Below are 19,366 nucleotides of genomic sequence, written 5' to 3' on the forward strand. Positions count from 1 at the left end.
CAACCAAAAATAAGCAAGTTAAACTATCTGTACAAATAAAGCTTGATACTAAGTATGCAAACAGAAGCATAAACATTTGTAACTAATCACACCCATGAAAGAATGGGTTAACACTTCAAACACAGTATTGCTACTAGTGGACATACAAGGCAGAAATTTCTAAAATACTGTTACACAGATGAGTAATGTTAGTATAAATTCTTTATTTACATTAAAATCTGTTTCAGTTTGCTGGTGTGACCAAACCTTAGAAGGTAATCCCTAAGGGTAAATCAGAATGTAAGAGCAGATATTTAGATACCAGGTAAAGGCTCAATTCGATGCAATCATAAACCTTCAAGACATTTTTCTAAAGTCACTGAAACCATTTTAGGTGGTGTTCTGGTGGTCAGCTAAAAGTGAACCATTAATCACTAGTAGTTTTTATCCTTGCCATGATAATTTTCTGCACTGAATGGAAACACCATGAATAGAGACACATTTTAAGTAGTAGAAGACTGACATTCTGTCATGCTATTTGATTTTATAAAAAATCATAATAGACCCTCTCACTGTTAAAAGTTGTAGAGGAACTTTATAATAAATTCTTAAATATATTTCTGTGATGTCTAGCAATTGAATAAACTTGAAAGTAAAACTAAAATTTTGCTAATAACTGCTTTATATTACACAAGGAAATATATATGTATTTACACAAACTGAACTCCCTTTTCCACAAATAAGACTTTTAAACAGAAAAAAGTTCATAAAGGACTATAGAATGTGACTGGACACTTAACAACTAGACTACCTGGTTGAAATCAGATTTCAGTCCTGTCATTCTCAGAGTTTTTCTAATGCCTTTTGCAAAAAGTACAAGTAATGTGATTAAGTTTTATTTAGATTCCTTGTTGAGAAATTTTGTTATAAATTCTACACTCACTGAGCATAGAACTCATTGTTACTGAACATGAAAGTTAGGTTTTTTTCATGTGACCTAACTTTTTTTCCTCTACCAACTATAAACTCCAAAATAACATATTCTGTCAGAGATAATACGGACAAAAATTGTGGCTGAACAGGTTTTGAAACTGCTTAGAATGCACCTACTGTTTAAACCAAACAAGTTTAAATTTATACTGCGAGTCCTTAGTGGTCATATATGAATAAACATTTCTTTTTTTGTAAACCTCAGCAACTATATTCACACATCAAGAGTTGTCAGTGAGCTCAGTCTTAAACTACACCTTTTTAAAGAAAGTATTTTAAAGAGAACAATGAAGAATCCAAGTAAAAAAGTAAGTAAGCGTTAGGTTTTTAAATCTATTTTAAGAAATTAAAAATGGAAAGGTTAAGAATTTACTAATAACAAAAATTTCTCACAAAATGTATAAAACAGCATAAACATTCGATAGATACACTAATATTAGTCATACTTATTCTTTCACTTGATTAGCATTTGTTGGGAAAACAAATGGCCAAAGTGCTTAATTTTCATTTAGAATGGAATAATCTGGCCTAACTGACCAATAATTAAAGAAAATAGTAGAGGATACAAGTATTCAAAGTTTTACACGAATAAGGAGGGTTTGCTATTTTGTCTGCTAAAGGTTTTTACCTTAACTTCAAATCTTCCTAAAATGCCAACATCCCAAAATAAAATTTAGTATCACCTGACTGTAGACTGAATAAACCTTCAGCATCAATCCTTAGCACCTCAAATAATGACACAAAGTCATAACATTTTTTTTCATGTAAGGACCAAGCAGTTTTAAAAACAATCTAAATGGCCTCAAAGCATTCTCAAACTTACATGAAAATTTGAGTACACATAATACTTCCAAAGAGTAGGACTGTTTTAAGATTCTCTTTGGATTCTAAGAATAACCATTTTGTTCATTTTTAAATAAATTATTACACAAAAATAAACAATTGAGGATGTTGTTTTTAGTTTACCCAGGCAAAGGCAACCACAGTGTACACACAGGCTAGACTGTAACCTGTCTGCACGGAATAAATCAAAAGTGAGCAAGCCAAAAGGGACAAATGAAGCCTCCAATGTGATTTAAGCTCTTGTAACTATGGCTCCTAGGGCAGCTTATTCCTGCCATCTAGGTCTAAGATTGTGGGGCGCAGTTCCAAACCTACCAAAAATGGAAGCCAAGGGCATAAGCTGGCAGGCAGGCAAGATCTTTTGACAGGAATCACTCCATGAGTTAGGGAAGTGGATGAAAGTGAGGGGAATATAATGAAGATTCTAGAATAAAGACAGTGGCAGGATTAAGGTGAAGCCTTAGGAAGGGTTCTCACATTTCTAAAGTATACATGTTAACTGGGTGAGGACAAAAGTACAGTCCCCAGATTCAAATGAAATTTTAAATAATTATACAAGTGCCTACAGGCCAGGGTTAAATCCCTAGCAGTACTGTTAATATCAGATGTTATCAAGAGTGAACTGGAAACATTTTGTTTGTGCCTTTCCACAGACATTGAAGTCAAAGGAAGAAATTGCACCTACAACTAAGAACTAAGAGGCCAAAATACCACCTTCATAAACCTTTGACCATAAATTTCCAAATTTGTGCTCTTATTTAGTTGAAGTTGCATTTATCCTAATTTACTGACATTTTTGTTTAAGCATGCCTACATTTTAAAAAATGGTGATTAGTTTTGAAATTTAAGATAAAACTCCTAGAACCTTCACCAAGATTACTATTAAAACCCTTAGTATAAAAGATTTCTGTGATCCTTACAACTGATGGAAGCCCTACTACTTTCACATTTTTTAATTTATATTTTCTGAAATATTAATGGTCAGATATCCCCAACTGCTAAAGAAAATATAGTATGATCTGGTTTCCCAAAATCGAAACATGGTTAATAAAAATAAAAAAAATTGTACTTAAACAAAATAGCCTGAAAAAATTAAAAAGAACTGTGAATCCTAGGTCCTACGGGGGAGGGAAAAGCGGCATCATAAATAAGTTCAAATTGAAAATTTGGAGTTTTTGTCCTGTGCCCCATGCTATTTATTAACTGCCATATTTTAAAAACAACAATTTTGTTACAAAGAAGAGGATTTATCATCCGCATTTCTTCCTCATTCAGGTCAGCTTGGCTTTCTTCTTCGCAGGTCCTTTGTGCCCTTTGGCCTTTCTTCTTAAATTCCGCCTGTCGACCACAGGCACTTCCACTTCTATCTCCTCTGAGCTGCTATCCACAGTCTTCTCTGTTGATTGTGTCAACTGATCCAGTTGCTCAGAAGATGCTTCAGACTGCTCCTCTGACTGGTTCTTCTGTCCTGCACTCTGTGAAAATGGCACATCTTCAAGTTCAACCTCTATTAAAGAGCTCTGAGGAAGAGCTGGAGATGTTTCCTGGGGCTCAGCTACCCCCTCCTCACCCTGGTCTTCCAACGAGGCAGTAGTGTTGGGTGATACATTTTCAGGAATCGATTCTTCAGAAAATTCAGTTACCACGGAGTTTGGAAAACCACTGTCGGCCCGTTCTTCATTTGGGAGAGTGGCCACATTGTCTGAACTCCCGAAATGTGCTTTCTTTCTTGAAACTAGAGGCAGCCTCTCTTCAGTGTGCCCCTTGTCATCAGATGGGCCTTCATCTAGCAACATTTCTGAGTCAGTTACATGTGAAGTCTAAAAACAAAAAACCCGGTGAACAACTTTTGCAATATTGTTCTTACATAAATTATTCTCAGACACTAATATGCAATGAGCCTGAACCACATTTTAAAGAATTCAGTACTCACTACTTTTGTTAATCATGTGCACATGTTCTGAATACAGCTCTATTTCTTCGAAACTGGCTGACATGATAATTTGGATTTATTAAGTTCTTGCTTTAAAGATGCAATAAAAGTCATGATTTTACCTCAAAAAGCACTTAAGGCACAAACTTTATGTCAAGATTCTTCAAAACCATGAATCAACTCAGTTTTTAGTTTCCTGGTGTTACCGGAGCCAGAACCAAGAATCCTGGGACTTGACACTGTGCTACCCCACTGAGTTTGACTATTAGGTGAAAGGTGAGGGCAGCGAAAATTTTATTCATGTAATTATGTGAGACACTAATAAAATAATGCTATACACGAGTTTTTTACCCTTAAATTGGAATATTCAAAAGTAGAAATTAAATTTCCTTTTCGACGTGGCACCTATATATACAATGGAATATTACTCAGTCATAAAAAAAGAATGAAATCTTGCCATTTGCGACAACATGGATGAACTTAGAGGGGATTATGCTTAGTGAAATAAGTCAGACAGAGAAAGACAAAAACCATATGATCTCATTTATATGTGGAATCTAAAAAACAAAACAAAATGAAAACAGACTCAGATAAAAAGAACAAATGGGTGGTTGCCAGAAGGGAGGGAGTGAGGGGACTGAAAGAGGTAGGGGATTAAGACGTACAAACTTCCAGTTACAAAATAAACTACGGGGATGTAATATATAGCATAAGGAATATGGTCAACAATATTGTAATAACTTTATATGGGGAACAGATGGTTATTGGACTTACAGTGGTGATCATTTCATAATGTATGCAAAATCAAATCACTAGGTAGTACACATGAAACTAATATTGTACATCAACTATATTTCAATAAAAATAAATAATTAAATTTCTTTTAAAATATTCCATCAAGTTTTCCCCACTAATCTAATCTGTCTCCCTAATTAAAACAAATTAAAATGAAAGTACTGGTCACAGACTACGTAAGTAATAGGTATTCAAATATTTGGTAAATAATGCTTTATCCATTTTTCTAAGCATTTCCTAAATCTACAAAGTGAAACTCATTTTGTTACCGTAAGTCAGACGAATGAAGTTACAAAGATTTGAATTTAAAAAAACATTACTGATTGCATCTTCTTAAAACACCCAATGTAGTAAAATTTATTTTTCCTGAAGGACTGTACATGTTAAAGTAGAGGAAGATATATATCCCGCACTGCCCTAGCCAAGTCACCAACACTGGACGCTATAACTATAAAAAATTAGGATATTTCTCCATTACCTTATCCTGTGCAACAGCCTCAGGAGATTTTGAAGATTCTACCACCAGTGGAACAAGGTTCGTAGAGTCTTCACTGGAATTAAAAGACTGCAATTTTAATTCTTCACCTAAAACTTCGCTAGTGGAGTCCTCCTCTTCTGTTATAAGTGAAGTCTTAAGAGTATCATCCATTATCTCACCATTCATAGGCTCTGACTCAGATTCCTACACCATCGAGGGCAAAAAAAAGTCAGGACAAAATTACAGATTAATTTACTTGTCATACAAGGTGGGTCCATTCTCAGTCACCCTGTCATGCACCAGGACTCAATTCTACCACGTTATAGGACACAGGTTAAGGAACAGCAGAGTCAGTAAGAGAAAAGAATCCGTAAGTACCCCAATTTCCCTCTGTTCTCATGGAGAAAAGACATGACCAGGATGCTCTATGGACCCAGTGTGGGTCTGAGATTCAGTGAAGAGACCCTGCCTCCTTCTTGCTCTTCCTCCATATAGGGCAGTGACAGGAAGAACCTTTTCAGTAAAAAGCCACCAGAGAAAGTCGAGATTTGGTGCCATCTCCTCACAGACCATCAGCTGTTCAGCACTCGGAATCCTTGGGGCCCCCGGGAAGCCACAGTTTAGCATGCCAGGGGGAGGAAGCACTAGCAGTCTGGTGGGACGCTGAGTTTGGGTACAGCTTCTTGCTGGGAGGAGAGAGCCCTCAGTCTTAGTGAGCTCATTCTCCAGTCAACAAAGGGTCATCTTTGAACAGTGCTGCTCCTTCAATCACATTAAAATATGGAAAAGCGATTTGATAACACTAAGTCTCCAATTTCTGAAACACCTCCTCCAAGGTTTATCAATTTACAAGACTTTCATTGACATCTAATATTTCTAATTAATCCTAATGACATTCTAATAACTAGAGATTATTTTATTTAATTATCATTTTAAAAAGTAGAACACTGGGCTTCCCTGGTGGCACAGGGGTGAAGAATCCGCCTGCCAATGCAAGGGACATGGGTTTGAGCCCTGGTCCAGGAGGATCCCACATGCAGCTGAACGGCTAGGCCCATGTGCCACAACTCTGAGACTGCGCTCTAGAGCCCACAAGCCACAACTCCTGAGCCTGTGTGCCACAACTACTGAGCCCGCATGCTTAGAGCCCATGCTCCGCAGCAAGAGAAGCCGCTGTAATGAGAAGCCCATGCACCACAACGAAGAGTAGCCCCTGCTCATGGCAACTAGAGAAAGTCCACTAACAGCAACAAAGACCCAATGCAGCCAAAAATAAAATAAATAAATTTAAAATAAATTAATTAAAAATAAAATAAAAATTAGAACACTGATGCACTCAAATTTTAAGAAATAGACTTGGCTGGATTATATAGAACCCCTGAAATCATATAATGAATGTTTTCCTAAGGGATACTGAAATCAGAGACTTAGAAAAATTAATCTGGCCAGAGAGTATAAAGAATAAACTGCTGGGCTTCCCTGGTGGCGCAGTGGTTGAGAGTCCGCCTGCCGATGCAGGGAACACGGGTTCGTGCCCCGCTCCGGGAAGATCCCACATGCCGCGGAGCGGCTAGGCCCGTGAGCCATGGCCGCGGAGCCTGTGCTCCGCAACGGGAGAGGCCACAACAGTGAGAGGCCCGCGTACCGAAAAAAAAAGAATAAACTGCACACAGAAGGTAATTATAATAAAACTCACAAAAGGACCAACTACAGTATGAGAAATGTTAAAAGGAAGAAAATGAGAAAGATATAGCAAAAGTTTTTATAAAAAAACAGAATTTTGGTGAGTAACTCCAAGTGAGAAGCAACAGAAGAGAAAAACTCAGTCCTTCAAGTTCTAGGTTTGGGAACAGAATGAAAAATAAGAAATAGGAAAAAAGGCTCAATAGAGAAGTGATAGGAAAGAACAGAGATGTTAAAATTTAAGATGATAAAAGACATCTGTCTAAACAGATATATTCAGAAGGCAAGTAATACTGAAGTCTGGATCAATACTGAAAGTCTGGAGTTACTGGTCACCCCCACAGAGATGACCATTCAGCCATTAGACTAGATGTATTTTCAAATGAGAAACATGAACAAAAGAGCAGAAAGTCAAGAACTGAGTCTTCTAGAATGTCCACAAATACAGGGGAAAAAACAGGAAGCAGAAGAGTCAAAAAGCAAATAAATAAAACCAAACAAAACTTCAGAGAAGAACACCAAGAAACCAGAACACAACAGTGTTATAAAGCCAGGGGACTAGAGGATCTGGAGGAAGAGAGAGTAGTCAACCTAGGTAAGGAAAGCCACCAGAATTGAGTGAAAGTGTCACTGGTGACCTACAAGAGTAGGTACTCACATGTATTACTGGACAAAAGAAACAGGTTACATGAAGTATGTACAGTATAATCTTAAGTTTTTTAAAAAAACAACCACAAAAATATACATTCCCGTAGACATCTAGAAGCATATAAATCCCTTTTTAAAAATATGTCGGGCTTCCCTGGTGGTGCAGTGGTTGAGAGTCCGCCTGCCGATTCAGGGGACACGGGTTCGTGCCCCGGTCCGGGAAGATCCCACATGCCGCGGAGCGGCTGGGCCCGTGAGCCATGGCCGCTGAGCCTGCGCGTCCGGAGCCTGTGCTCCACAATGGGAGAGGCCACAACAGTGAGAGGCCCGCGTACCGCAAAAAAAAAAAAAAAAAAAATGTGTTTGCTTCCCTAATTTTTACAAGAAGAGAAAAAATGCCATTTAAAAATACAATTTCATGAAGTAGAGGAAACAGGAGCTAAATTGGAGCAAGTTAAGGAAATAAAATCAGTAATGCAGTTTCACTTGCTTAGCTCCTGGCTGGACTTGACAAACAGGTAAAAGATTTTTAAAGAAACTTAAGTATGGGGGCTTCCCTAGTGGCACAGTGGTTGAGAGTCTGCCTGCCGATGCAGGGGACGCAGGTTCGTGCCCTGGTCTGGGAGGATTCCACATGCCGCGGAGCGGCTGGGCCCGTGAGCCATGGCTGCGGGGCCTGCACGTCCGGAGCCTGTGCTCCGCAGCGGGAGAGGCCACAGCAGTGACAGGCCCGTGTACCGCAAAAAAAAAAAAAAAAAAAAAAGAACCTAAGTATGTTTGAAAGAAGAAATAAGGAATCTGTAAGAGAGGAAAAGACTGAAGATATTAAAGAAAAAGAAGGATAGGAAATAGAAAAGAGGAAAAAAGAAATGAAGCCAGATAAAGAGTTTTTTACTCAGTCACAAAGGATTTTCCTCCTTGTTTTCCAGTGGTAAAAAAAAAAAATGAATTTAGTTATTTTACTAGGAATTTGTAAATCAACTGTAGTCAAATACATATGTTTTTTCTGGACAACGAATTCTATCCTTCTAACCAAAATAGGGGTGCAATTTAGGGCTTGTTGGACATTAAGGCATTCTAACTGTTTTTATAAGGTAGACCTCTTACAGTCACATCATTTGTGTCACTTCTTAAGTATGTTTAATTCTACAAATTAATTTGTACTTTAAATACACTGAGGGACATTACTAACTAAACATCCTCTATTTTATCTTTGCAATATGTAAAACTTTATAAACTCAGTTTGAAATATAAAATACTTGTAACTTTATCCTCTACTACCTGACTTTGCTTTAGACATATATGCTTTTTTTTTTTTTTTTTAATTTATTTTGGCTGTGTTGGGCCTTTGTTGCTGCACGCGGGCTTTCTCTAGTTGCAGCAAGCAGGGGCTACTCTTCATTGCTATGAGCAGGCTTCTCATTGCAATGGCTTCTCTTGTTGCAGAGCACGGGCTCTAGGCTCACGGGCTTCAGTAGTTGCGGCACATGGGCTCTGTAGTTGTGGCTCACGGGCTCTAGAGCACAGGCTCAGTAGTGTGGGTGCACGGGCTTAGCTGCTCCGCGGCATGTGGGATATTCCTGGACCAGGGCTCGAACCCATGTTCCCTGCATTGGCAGGCGGATTCTTAACCACTGCGCCACCAGGAAAGTCCCAACATATATGCTTTTTAACATTAAATACAATTTCTACTAAGAGTCTAAAATACACGTTATGCTTTTCTAACAATATATGACTAAGAAAGTTAAATTTTACTTCCATTCATTTTATTTAATAAGTGAATCTCCTACCTTTTCACCTTCTTGCTTTTCCAGGCCCGGCTGGGTTTCTGGTGCTGGTCGAACATTTTTGTCACTACTTTCATCCTCAAATTCAATCACACTCTGTTCAGGTTCTTCTTCCAAGAATTCTTCTGAGCTCTCTGATGTTCGTGCAGTAGACTCCAATCTACAAAACCAAAGAAAAATATTCTTACATGTTTTATTAAAGATGAATATAAAATTTCAGGAATCCGTTAATAAAGTAACACTTTAGAGAATCAACTAAGTGTTGTTCAGACAACAACTTCAAATTTTACAGATCCCAAACCAACCTCTTCATCTTCTTACAGGTTTGTTCTCTTTCCTACCTTGTTCTCCAGTTCTATCACCATCTTTTCAATTATGTAAACTAGACCTTTCTTTTACTCTATCTATATTGATTGGATCTTATTCTCCTAGAATGAGCATACATCTCAGCTTACCTGGGACAGTCCAGTTTACAACTTTTGTCCCAGCACTGGCATAATTATGGGCATCCCTCATTTTATTGCACTTTGTTTTACTGCATTTTGAAGATACTATGTTTTTGCTAATTGAAGGTTTGTGGCAATCCTGTGCTAAGCAAGTCGATTGAAGCCATTTTTCCAACAGTATTTGCTCACTTCATGTCTGTGTCACGTTTTGGTAACTCCCACAATACTTTGAACTTTTTTTGTTATTATTATATTTGTTACAGTGATCTGTGATTAGTGATGGTTGATGTTACAATTTTAATTGTTTCCAGGTGCCACACTCATATAAGATGACAAACTTTTTTTGTAATGAATTTTTTTACTGGAGTATAGTTTACTTACAATGTAGCGTTAGTTTCTGCTGTACAGAAAAGTGAGTTGGTTATACATATACCTATGTCCACTCTTAAGATAGCAAACTTAACTGATAAATGTTGTGTGTGTTCTGACTATTGCAACTGATTGGCCATTCCCCATCTCTCTCCCTCTCTTTGGGCCTCCCTATTCCCTGAGACACAACAATATTGAAATTAGGCCAATTAATAACCCTGCAATGGCTCTAAGTGTTCAAATGAAAGGAAGAGCCACACATCTCTCACTTTAAATCAAAAGCTAGAGATGATTAAACTTAGTGAGAAAGGCACGTTGAAAGCTGAGATAGGTAGAAAGCTATGTCTCTTGTGCCAAATAGTTAGCCAAGCTGTGAATACAAAGCAAAAGTTCTTGAAAAAAATTAACGGAGCTACTCTAAGTGAACACACCAGTGATAAGAAAGCAAAACAGCCTTATTGCCGATATGGAGAAAAAGTTTTAGTGGTCTGGCTAGAAGATCAAACCAGCCACAACATTCCCTTAAGCCAAAGCCTAATCTTGAACAAGGCCCTAAGTCTCTTCAATTTTTTGAAGGCTGAAAAAGGTATGGATGCTACAGAAAAAGAGTCTGAAACTAGCAGAGGTTGGTTCATGAGGTTTAAGGAAAGAAGCTCTCTCCGTAACAGTGCCAGGTGAAGTAGCTAGTGCTAATGTAGAAGCTGTATCAACTTATCCAGAAGATATAGCTAAGATAATGAATGAAGGTAGCTACACTAAACAACAGATTTTCAATGCAGACAAAATACCCTACTGGAACAAGATGTCATCTAGGACTTTCAGAGCTAGAGAAGAGAAGCCAATTCCTTGCTTAAACTTTCAAAGGACATCCAAAATATATAAACAGCTCATGAAGCTCAATATTAAAAAAAACAAACAACCCAATCAAAAAATGGGCAGAATGGGGCTTCCCTGGTGGCGCAGTGGTTGAGAGTCCACCTGCCGATGCAGGGGACACGGGTTCGTGCCCCGGTCCGGGAAGATCCCACATGCTGCAGAGCGGCTGGGCTCGTGAGCCATGGCTGCTGAGCCTGCGTGTCCGGAGCCTGTGCTCTGCAACGGGAGAGGCCACAACAGTGAGAGGCCCGCGTACCGCAAAAAAAAAAAAGAATTACAGTTCATAAGGCAATAGTTGCCACAGACAGAGATTCCTCTGATGGATCTGGGCAAAGTCAATTGAAAACCTTCTGAAAAAGATTAACCATTCTAGATGCCACTATGAACATTCATGATTCATGGGAAGAGGTCAAATATCAACATTACCAGGAGTTTGGAAGAAGCTGATTCAAACCCTCATAGATGACTTTGAGGGGTTCAAGACTTCAGTGGAGGAGGTCACTGAAGATGTGGTAGAAATAGCAAGAGAATCAGAATGAGAAGTGGAGCCTGAAGATGTGACTGAACTGCTGAACACTCCTCCCAGCTTTGTGCCTTTGCTCATGTTACTCCTGCAGTCTAGAACTGCACAGTGCAATACAGTAGCCACAAGACACTTGTCATTATTTACAGTAATTAAAACTGAGTGAAATTAAAAACTCAGCTCCTCAGTTGCACCAGCCATACTTCAAGTGCTCGGTGATGAGCAAACTGAGTAGTGGCTGCCATACTGGACAGGGAAGGGCAGACAAAGAACGTGTCCACCATGACAGGTTCTTTGAACAGCCCTGGTGTATACCAGGGGTCAGCAAACTTTTCCTTTAGGTTTTGTGAGCCATATGGTCTCTGAACAACTACTGAACTCCACCAGGGTAAAGCAAAAGCAACCATAATAAAAATGTGAACTAATAAGCACAGATGTGTTACAATAAAATTTTATTTCCAACAATAGGTGGTGGGCCAGATTTGGCCTATAGACCATGGTTTGTAGACCCTCGAACTAGAAAAGAAAGTCTTCTTTCCCAACTCTGCTTGTTGAGTTTCTACTTATCTTTGAAGCCCTAGCACAAATGTCAAATTTCTCTATCCCCTCAATTAGAATCAATCACACCCTCCTTTGCATCCACAGCACTTTGCACTTCTATTATTATATCACAATCCACCTCGCAGTGCTCTTAACCTGTGTCACAGGTACAGATATGTGCATTAGAAACTAATAGATTCTTCAAGGGCAAAGATGAAGTTTTGTTCTTCATAGCGTCTGAGCACTTAAGCAGTTAGTCTCACTGTTACTATTTTATAAAAAGCAAAAAAAATTCCACAATAATTCTGAGGTGTTCAATTTAAAATTTACTGTTACATTCCCTTCTTAAAAGGGTATTACAACAAAATGTTGCTCAGTGAAAAAAACTATAATTATCTAAACTCATTACTCTTTTCACAAATTAAATATTTACTTAAATTTGACTTTAAAGTGATGAATTTTTCATTAAAATATAACATTTACATAATTATCCAAATTTAAAGTTACATACATAATGAAATTAGCAGAGCTACAGAATTCTCTGAGTAGAATAATTTCACAACTAAAATGGCAACACTATGAATGGTTGACTCAGGAACAGTTAGCAGGACTATCAGAGCAAAAGCCTAATTTAACTATAACACTGAAAATCTTGCTTTCTTTAAGATTCAAAGGAAGATAGAGAATAAGGTTTTGATCCAAGTGTTCTGTTGATTCAGCTGGCTATTAAGTTTCTGGAGGAGTTGACAATACCATTTATGGCTATCACTAATTGGTTATATTCTATAACCCAGTAAAATGAATTAGTTATAAAGTAAAATTGAGGGTTTTTAAAATTGACTAAACCTCAGCATGTCTAAAAACCATAGCTACTGTCAAATGCAAAGTTGACAATAATGACTCATTTGGATAATACAATCACTAAAATATTCTCCTGGATTTTCACACAAGAGACTAAATCATGAGTTTATTCCACTCTCTTACTAGCAACTTCTCCCTATACCACTGTCAAAGGGACACTTACCAAGTGTAATCAATAATTTTGTGGAAGAACTCAAATACAAAGTTCTACACCAAGGTCATTTACTACACAAACAATATAATAAACTTTACCTTAAAAACTAAATACTAAAAATATGAAAATAAGAATAAACAAAATAATGAGAGTAAAATAAACAATACTTCACTTGTTCACTGAAGCTGTAGGTGAAGTCTGGGGAGTCTTTTCTTCTTCCCCTTGAGAACTACTAAATTCAGAATCCTGAAACCGTTTTCCAATCTTTGGCCGCTTTAGATGACTACTTCGAGTACGAGTGGAAACAGGTGTTTTACCGTGACCTGAGGAAAAAAATGGCAAAACTATAATTGATTGATTATGTATTCAAAGGATTACCTATTAAAATACACAGAAATGAAAAAAAAAAAACACAGAAATGCAAAAACTACTCTAGTTTACCTAAATCCCCAACATTACACACTTCCTCTCCGTCACTTCAGGTTAAGAAACCATGTCAGTGTCTTTTTCTAAATTATGAAATAACCTTGTCAGTATTCATTCCTCACATTTCTGTGTTACCTTGAGCTTTTTGCAAAGTGTTTCTGCATTTTCAGTTAGACCCTCTTCCAATAATCTTGGGAAATAAACAAGGTAGACATTACTGTCCCTATTTTACAGGTAAGGAAATGAAAACAAAAAGGGCAAAATAGCGTACCTAACTGTTCACACAGCAAAATCAGTGGTAAAAGAACCCAGATCTAGATTTTAGGGCTGGAGAAGTCTTCACTTTGCTCTAAGGGACACACACACACAGACACAGACACACACACTTAATTCTAACTGTCTCAAACACTTACTAATAGACCAGCTGAATTTCTTACCTTCAGAAGTACTTGCAAAGGCATCTTTTAGAGAATCAATCTAAAACAGAGATACAGATTAAACCCACAAGTTTTAGATCCTTTCTTCTCCCTATGGATCTACTTCATACAGTTACAAAGAAAATCTTTTAAAAAGTTTTTCAAAGAGCACCTTTTGTACTCACTATTCATCAACTAAGAAACTCACTTAGGAAGTAAAAAAGCTATATTACAGCTTCAGTTTATTAAGAGCTTAAGAACTTCGGAAGCCATCTAATATGCTATAGTGATGTACACGGGGTTTCTGAATGTTCTGTTCTTGGCTCCCTTCTCTTCTCAGTCCACATCCTCCTTCTATGTAACTGTATCTACCACCTTTACTTCAAGAGCTATTTGCTGATGAATCCAAATATACAATTTAATCTCCCCAACTTTTTCCCTGATTTCCAAATGATGAATCCAGATATACAATTTAATCTCCCCAAATTTTTTCCCGATTTTCAAAGCTCTATTTCCAGTGAAATCTCTCTGCAGTGGATACACCACCAATTTCACAACCAACCTGTCCCAAACTGAAGTCTTATATTTTCCCAATATTATCCTCTATCTTGGTTAATGGCAATAACAATTCAGTATGCCATTCCAACCAAAATCCCGTGAGGCAGTAATGCCTTCTTCTTGTCCCTCATTCAATCAACCACAAAGTCTGTGAATTTTGACTGAAGAATCTCTCAAAACTGCCCCCTCTTTTGTACTACCAATGCTTTAATTCAAGCATTTATCATCTTTATCATGAAGGTGTACACCTTATACATGTACAATTTTTGTCAATTATACCTCAATAAAGCTAAAAAAATTATGTAGTTAAAATAAACAAACAAAACCACTTCCCCATGTGGTTACTGATTAAAAAAAGATAAAATAGTTTAATATGAGAAATATTTTCCTTGAATTAATTAAAATATTAAAGTAATATAAGGAATATGAATTTCTAAAATGAAAAAAGTCTAATTTATATTGCCAACCTTATGGTGAAATTTTAATATGTTCTCATTAAAATAACACATTTTAAATGATATGGCTTAATATAAAAGTAGATCATTGCTCTCACCACATGTATGAGAAGAGTAGATTTTTCTACTTTCCCTAGTCTTATGATATCTGACCAGGACTAAAATGAATTTGCATATATCTGAGGAATTTGGAATGCAGTATAATAGAACTGGGGCTTATTCTGAAGTCTGAAATTCCAAAGTAGAAAAAAAAAACCAAAAAAACTGAACTCCTTATATATAGTTACTGTATCAATATTATTTATATAATCCTTAAAAATGTTTTAAAAAACTTTTACTCAAATAGTCAACGCTCATGCTAACTAAGACAGGAGAAAAGAGGCACAAATATGGCTTCCCTGGTGGCTCAGTCGTTGAGAGTCCGCCTGCCGATGCAGGGGACAGGGGCTCGTGCCCCGGTCCGGGAGGATCCCACATGCCACGGAGCGGCTAGGCCCGTGAGCCATGGCTGCTGAGCCTGCGCATCCGGAGCCTGTGCTCCGCAACGGGAGAGGCCACAACAGTGAGAGGCCCGCATACCGCAAAAAAAAAAAAAAAAAAAAAAAAAAAAAAGGCACAAATAATTCCCCAAAGCACTGTCTCTCTGAAATGTACATGCATTTACATAGACATATTCAACACTCACTAAAAATACATTTAGATACCCGTGTACAAAACAAATATGACTGTATTAAATGCCACCACAACAAAACACTGCATAAAAATAGACCTCTAGGATCCCATCAATGAACCTGTATTTTAAATAATATCAAGTAGTTTCTAGAAAAGTAACTGGTAAGTCCTCTGGAATTCAGTAATGGGACCTGCCCTTCTACTTTCAGGTTACCTAGTATTTGCAAAGTATATTACATTCTACAAAGACCTAACACATATAGCCTCAGACTTCCCAAAATAACTTCATAACCTTTGACCTACTACTAATTCCACTTCTAGAAATTTATCTGTGCAAGGAAATAATTACATTTGCACAAAGATTCATGTATAAATGCATTCATGGTTGGGTCACTTATAAAAAACTTAAGTATAAATGTTAAGGAAACAAATGCTGATATTTATATATAATAGAATAGTGTACTATTTAACAATGATTTAAAACAGTAATGACATAGAAAATGCTTACAATATTATATTAATGGAGAAAAGCAGTTAGAAGCAGCATAAAAGAATAAAAACAGGGCCTCCCTGGTGGCGCAAGTGGTTGAGAGTCCGCCTGCCGATGCAGGGGATACGGGTTCGTGCCCCGGTCTGGGAGGATCCCATATGCCGCGGAGCGGCTGGGCCCGTGAGCCATGGCCGCTGAGCCTGCGCGTCCGGAGCCTGCGCGTCCGGAGCCTGTGCTCCGCAGCGGGGGAGGCCACAACAGTGAGAGGCCCGCATACCGCAAAAAAAAAAAAAAAAGAATAAAAACAAAAATGAAACATGCAGATACATGTTTCATAATATATATTAAGTACATATACAAAAATGTTAGTTGCTACATCTAGGTAATGGAATTATAGATTTTTATTTTCTTCTATATTATTTTGTGTATTCCAAATTATTTTTCAAAGAAAATTAAATCTTAGAAACCAACTAACAGAAAATGCCAAGTAACTAACACAACAGAAGTTACATAAGTCTGTTGAATGAAAAATAACATTAAAAAAATTAAATATTAGTATTAGCTGAACCTCTTTTTTAAAAACAGCAAAATTATTATTTCCTACAGCAAACAACAGTGTACCTACAGTTAGCTGCATCTCACTAGACAGACTGTCTTCAGCTCCTGCTTCACAGTCTGGAACAGATGCAAGACCGTATTCTCCAGACACAGGTCTTTTAGCTTCATTTTGAGAAACTGCTGTGTGTAAAAGAATTTTTTAAATTGTAAACCAGTTAGTGTCTGCTTTTAATTGTAACACTCTGTACTGATTTTTACAAAGCCCTAAAGAAGGGTGTTGAAAATCCAAGTGTGGGATATCCCCTTCACCAATATCTTATGATGAAGCCTTGCAATTGTAAAGAGTCTTAAACAGTTATCTGTATTTAGTGACTTCAAGGGGAGATGCATGAAACTGGGTACTACACCTTTGATCCACTGATGCCTATTCTATGCTGTTTGAGTAAATTGTGTTTATTTCTTATCCACCAATTCCTACTGGACTACTGGGCTACATTCTACTGGACTACTCTAGGTCCTCTGACTATTAGTGACTCAAATGTTTACATATAACAAAAATTCAAAGTTTAGACAAGGAGGTCTGCTACTAGAGAGATCACATTACAATACACCACTACTCTGGACTATAAGACACAACCATCATTAGGCACTGCTTTTTTAAGCTGGACTTGTGTTCAAATTGAAAACATTCTTACCCGTAATTTTAAATGCTTCTCTTTGTAATGCTCTGGTGATTGGTATTCTCTGGTACCAGTGTCCAACACCTTCAACTTCCCAAAGCAGTTCATGGTCTCCTGGATATTTTTCAAAGTACTGGTTGCAAGCTGCAAAACACATTGAAAGTTTTCTAGAAATCCCCAAAATCAAGTGTTTGGGCAAACAGAAGACGGAAAGTAAGCTGCCCAAGTCACTTAATGGGGCTAGCATAACTTTGATACCAAAAACACCAAGGAAACTCAAGAAAATTATACAGCAGTCTCATTTATGAATAAACAAAGATAAAGACGATAAACCTCACCAGGTGTGAAGGAAATATAAGGTGAAACAGCAAGATTCCATTTTCACACCCATCAGATAATAACAAGCATCAGAAAAATAAGGGAAATGGAAACTCCCACACTGCTGGTGTGAAAACAATTTTAAAGTGCTTAGGCAAGTTGAAGAAAAATATTTTATGATCCAATTCTACTTCTAGGTATATACTGTAATGACTTATACATATGCAGAAGACGACATCTGTAATGATCATTACAGGACTGTTTTAGGGGGTACAACCTCGGTGCCCATCATTAGGGGATATATGAATAAATTATGTATATAATAAAATACTATACAGCAACTACAACCAATAAACTACAGCTACATATAATCAACGTTGATAAATCTAAAGAAACAGTCAGTAAAAAAACAAGTCAGGGCCTCCCTGGTGGCGCAGTGGTTGAGAGTCCGCCTGCCGATGCAGGGGATACGGGTTCGTGCCCCGGTCTGGGAGGATCCCATATGCCGCGGAGCGGCTGGGCCCGTGAGCCATGGCCGCTGGGCCTGTGCATCCGGAGCCTGTGCTCCGCAACGGGGGAGGCCACAACAGTGAGAGGCCCGCATACCGCAAAAAGAAAAAAAAAAAAAAAAAAAGTCAATATTACCTACAAAAGGATGCCATTTTATAAGTTTAAAAACACATTAAAAATGATGCAGCATCTAAAAAAAACAAAATAATGCCATTTGCAGTGACATGGATGGACCTAGAGATTGTTATACTGAGTGAAGTAAGAGAAAGACATCATATGATACCGCTTATATGTGGAATCTAAAAAAGGGTACAAATGAACTTATTTACAGAACAGAAATAGAGTCTCAGATGTAGATAACAAACTTATGGTTACCAAGGGGGAAAGGGGTGGGGGGTCAGATAAACTGGGAGACTGGGTAGTGTACACTACTATATATAAAATAGATAATAAGAACATACTATATAGCACAGGGAACTCTACTCAGTACTCTGTAATGACCTAAATGGGGAAAACAATCTAAAAAAGAGTGGGTATATGTATAACTGACTCACTCTGCTGTACAGCAGAAACGAACACAACATTGTAAATCAACTATACTCCAATAAAAATTAATTTAAAAAATAATAAAATAATTTAAAAAATGATACAGCCTCTGTGGAAAATGGTTTGACAATTCTTCAAAAAGTTAAACATAGAATTATAACCCAGCAATTCCACTCTTAGGTTTATATCCAAAAGAACTGGAAGCAGGGACTCAGATATCTGCACACCCATGTCCACAGCACCATTATTCATAGAAATGCAGAAAAGTAGAAACAACCCAAGCATCCATCAATAGATAAATGGATAAACGAAATGTCACATATTCACACAATAAAAATCTACTCAGCCATAAGAAGGAATGAAATTTTGATATATGCTACAAAAAGGATGGAACTTAAACATTATGCTATGTGAAATAAGGCACAGAAGGGCAAATACTGTATGAATCCACTTATGTGAGGTACCTAGAATAAGCAAATTCATGACAGACAGCAGAAAAGAAGTTAGAGAATGAGGGGAGAGGAGAAGGGGGATTATTGTTTGAAGGGGACAGAGTTTAGACTGGGGATGATGAAAAAGTTTTGGGTATAGACAGTGATGATGGGGACACAGTATTGGGAATGAATGCCACTGAATTGTACCCCTACAAATGGTTAAAGTGATAAATATTATGTTACGTATATTTTATGACCAAAACCTGTTGAGGAGACACTGCTCTGGGAAAGATCCCCGGTGTTCTCCTTACTTACTGCAAGTGGTAAGTTCTCCCACTCTTTGGCTTGGTATGTCTTCTGGCTCAACAACCACCAAGAGGCGAACCCAGTTTCCAGGC

The 19,366-nt window shown here is 37.6% G+C and overlaps 1 protein-coding gene across 4 annotated transcripts in view; it reads right to left on the reverse strand.

Moving 5' to 3' along the window:
* Positions 1 to 1,401: 1,401 nt before the first annotated feature.
* FAM169A (family with sequence similarity 169 member A) overlaps positions 1,402 to 19,366 on the reverse strand; it is a 70,186-nt gene continuing 52,221 nt past the window's right edge. For 3 of the 4 annotated variants that reach the window (XM_060091752.1, XM_060091750.1, XM_060091751.1), the window contains exons 7-13: positions 17,176 to 17,304; positions 16,548 to 16,660; positions 13,769 to 13,808; positions 13,078 to 13,228; positions 9,140 to 9,296; positions 5,019 to 5,222; positions 1,402 to 3,632 (exon numbers count right to left, since the gene is read on the reverse strand). In XM_060091752.1, the coding sequence (XP_059947735.1) occupies positions 3,084 to 3,632; positions 5,019 to 5,222; positions 9,140 to 9,296; positions 13,078 to 13,228; positions 13,769 to 13,808; positions 16,548 to 16,660; positions 17,176 to 17,304 (1,343 nt within the window). In that variant the 3' untranslated portion in view covers positions 1,402 to 3,083. The remainder of the gene's footprint in view (positions 3,633 to 5,018; positions 5,223 to 9,139; positions 9,297 to 13,077; positions 13,229 to 13,768; positions 13,809 to 16,547; positions 16,661 to 17,175; positions 17,305 to 19,366) is intronic. The other variant, XM_060091754.1, reaches the window with a different exon arrangement.

This window comes from Mesoplodon densirostris, chromosome 3 (genome assembly GCF_025265405.1).
Source record: "Mesoplodon densirostris isolate mMesDen1 chromosome 3, mMesDen1 primary haplotype, whole genome shotgun sequence".
Lineage (NCBI taxonomy): Eukaryota > Metazoa > Chordata > Mammalia > Artiodactyla > Ziphiidae > Mesoplodon > Mesoplodon densirostris.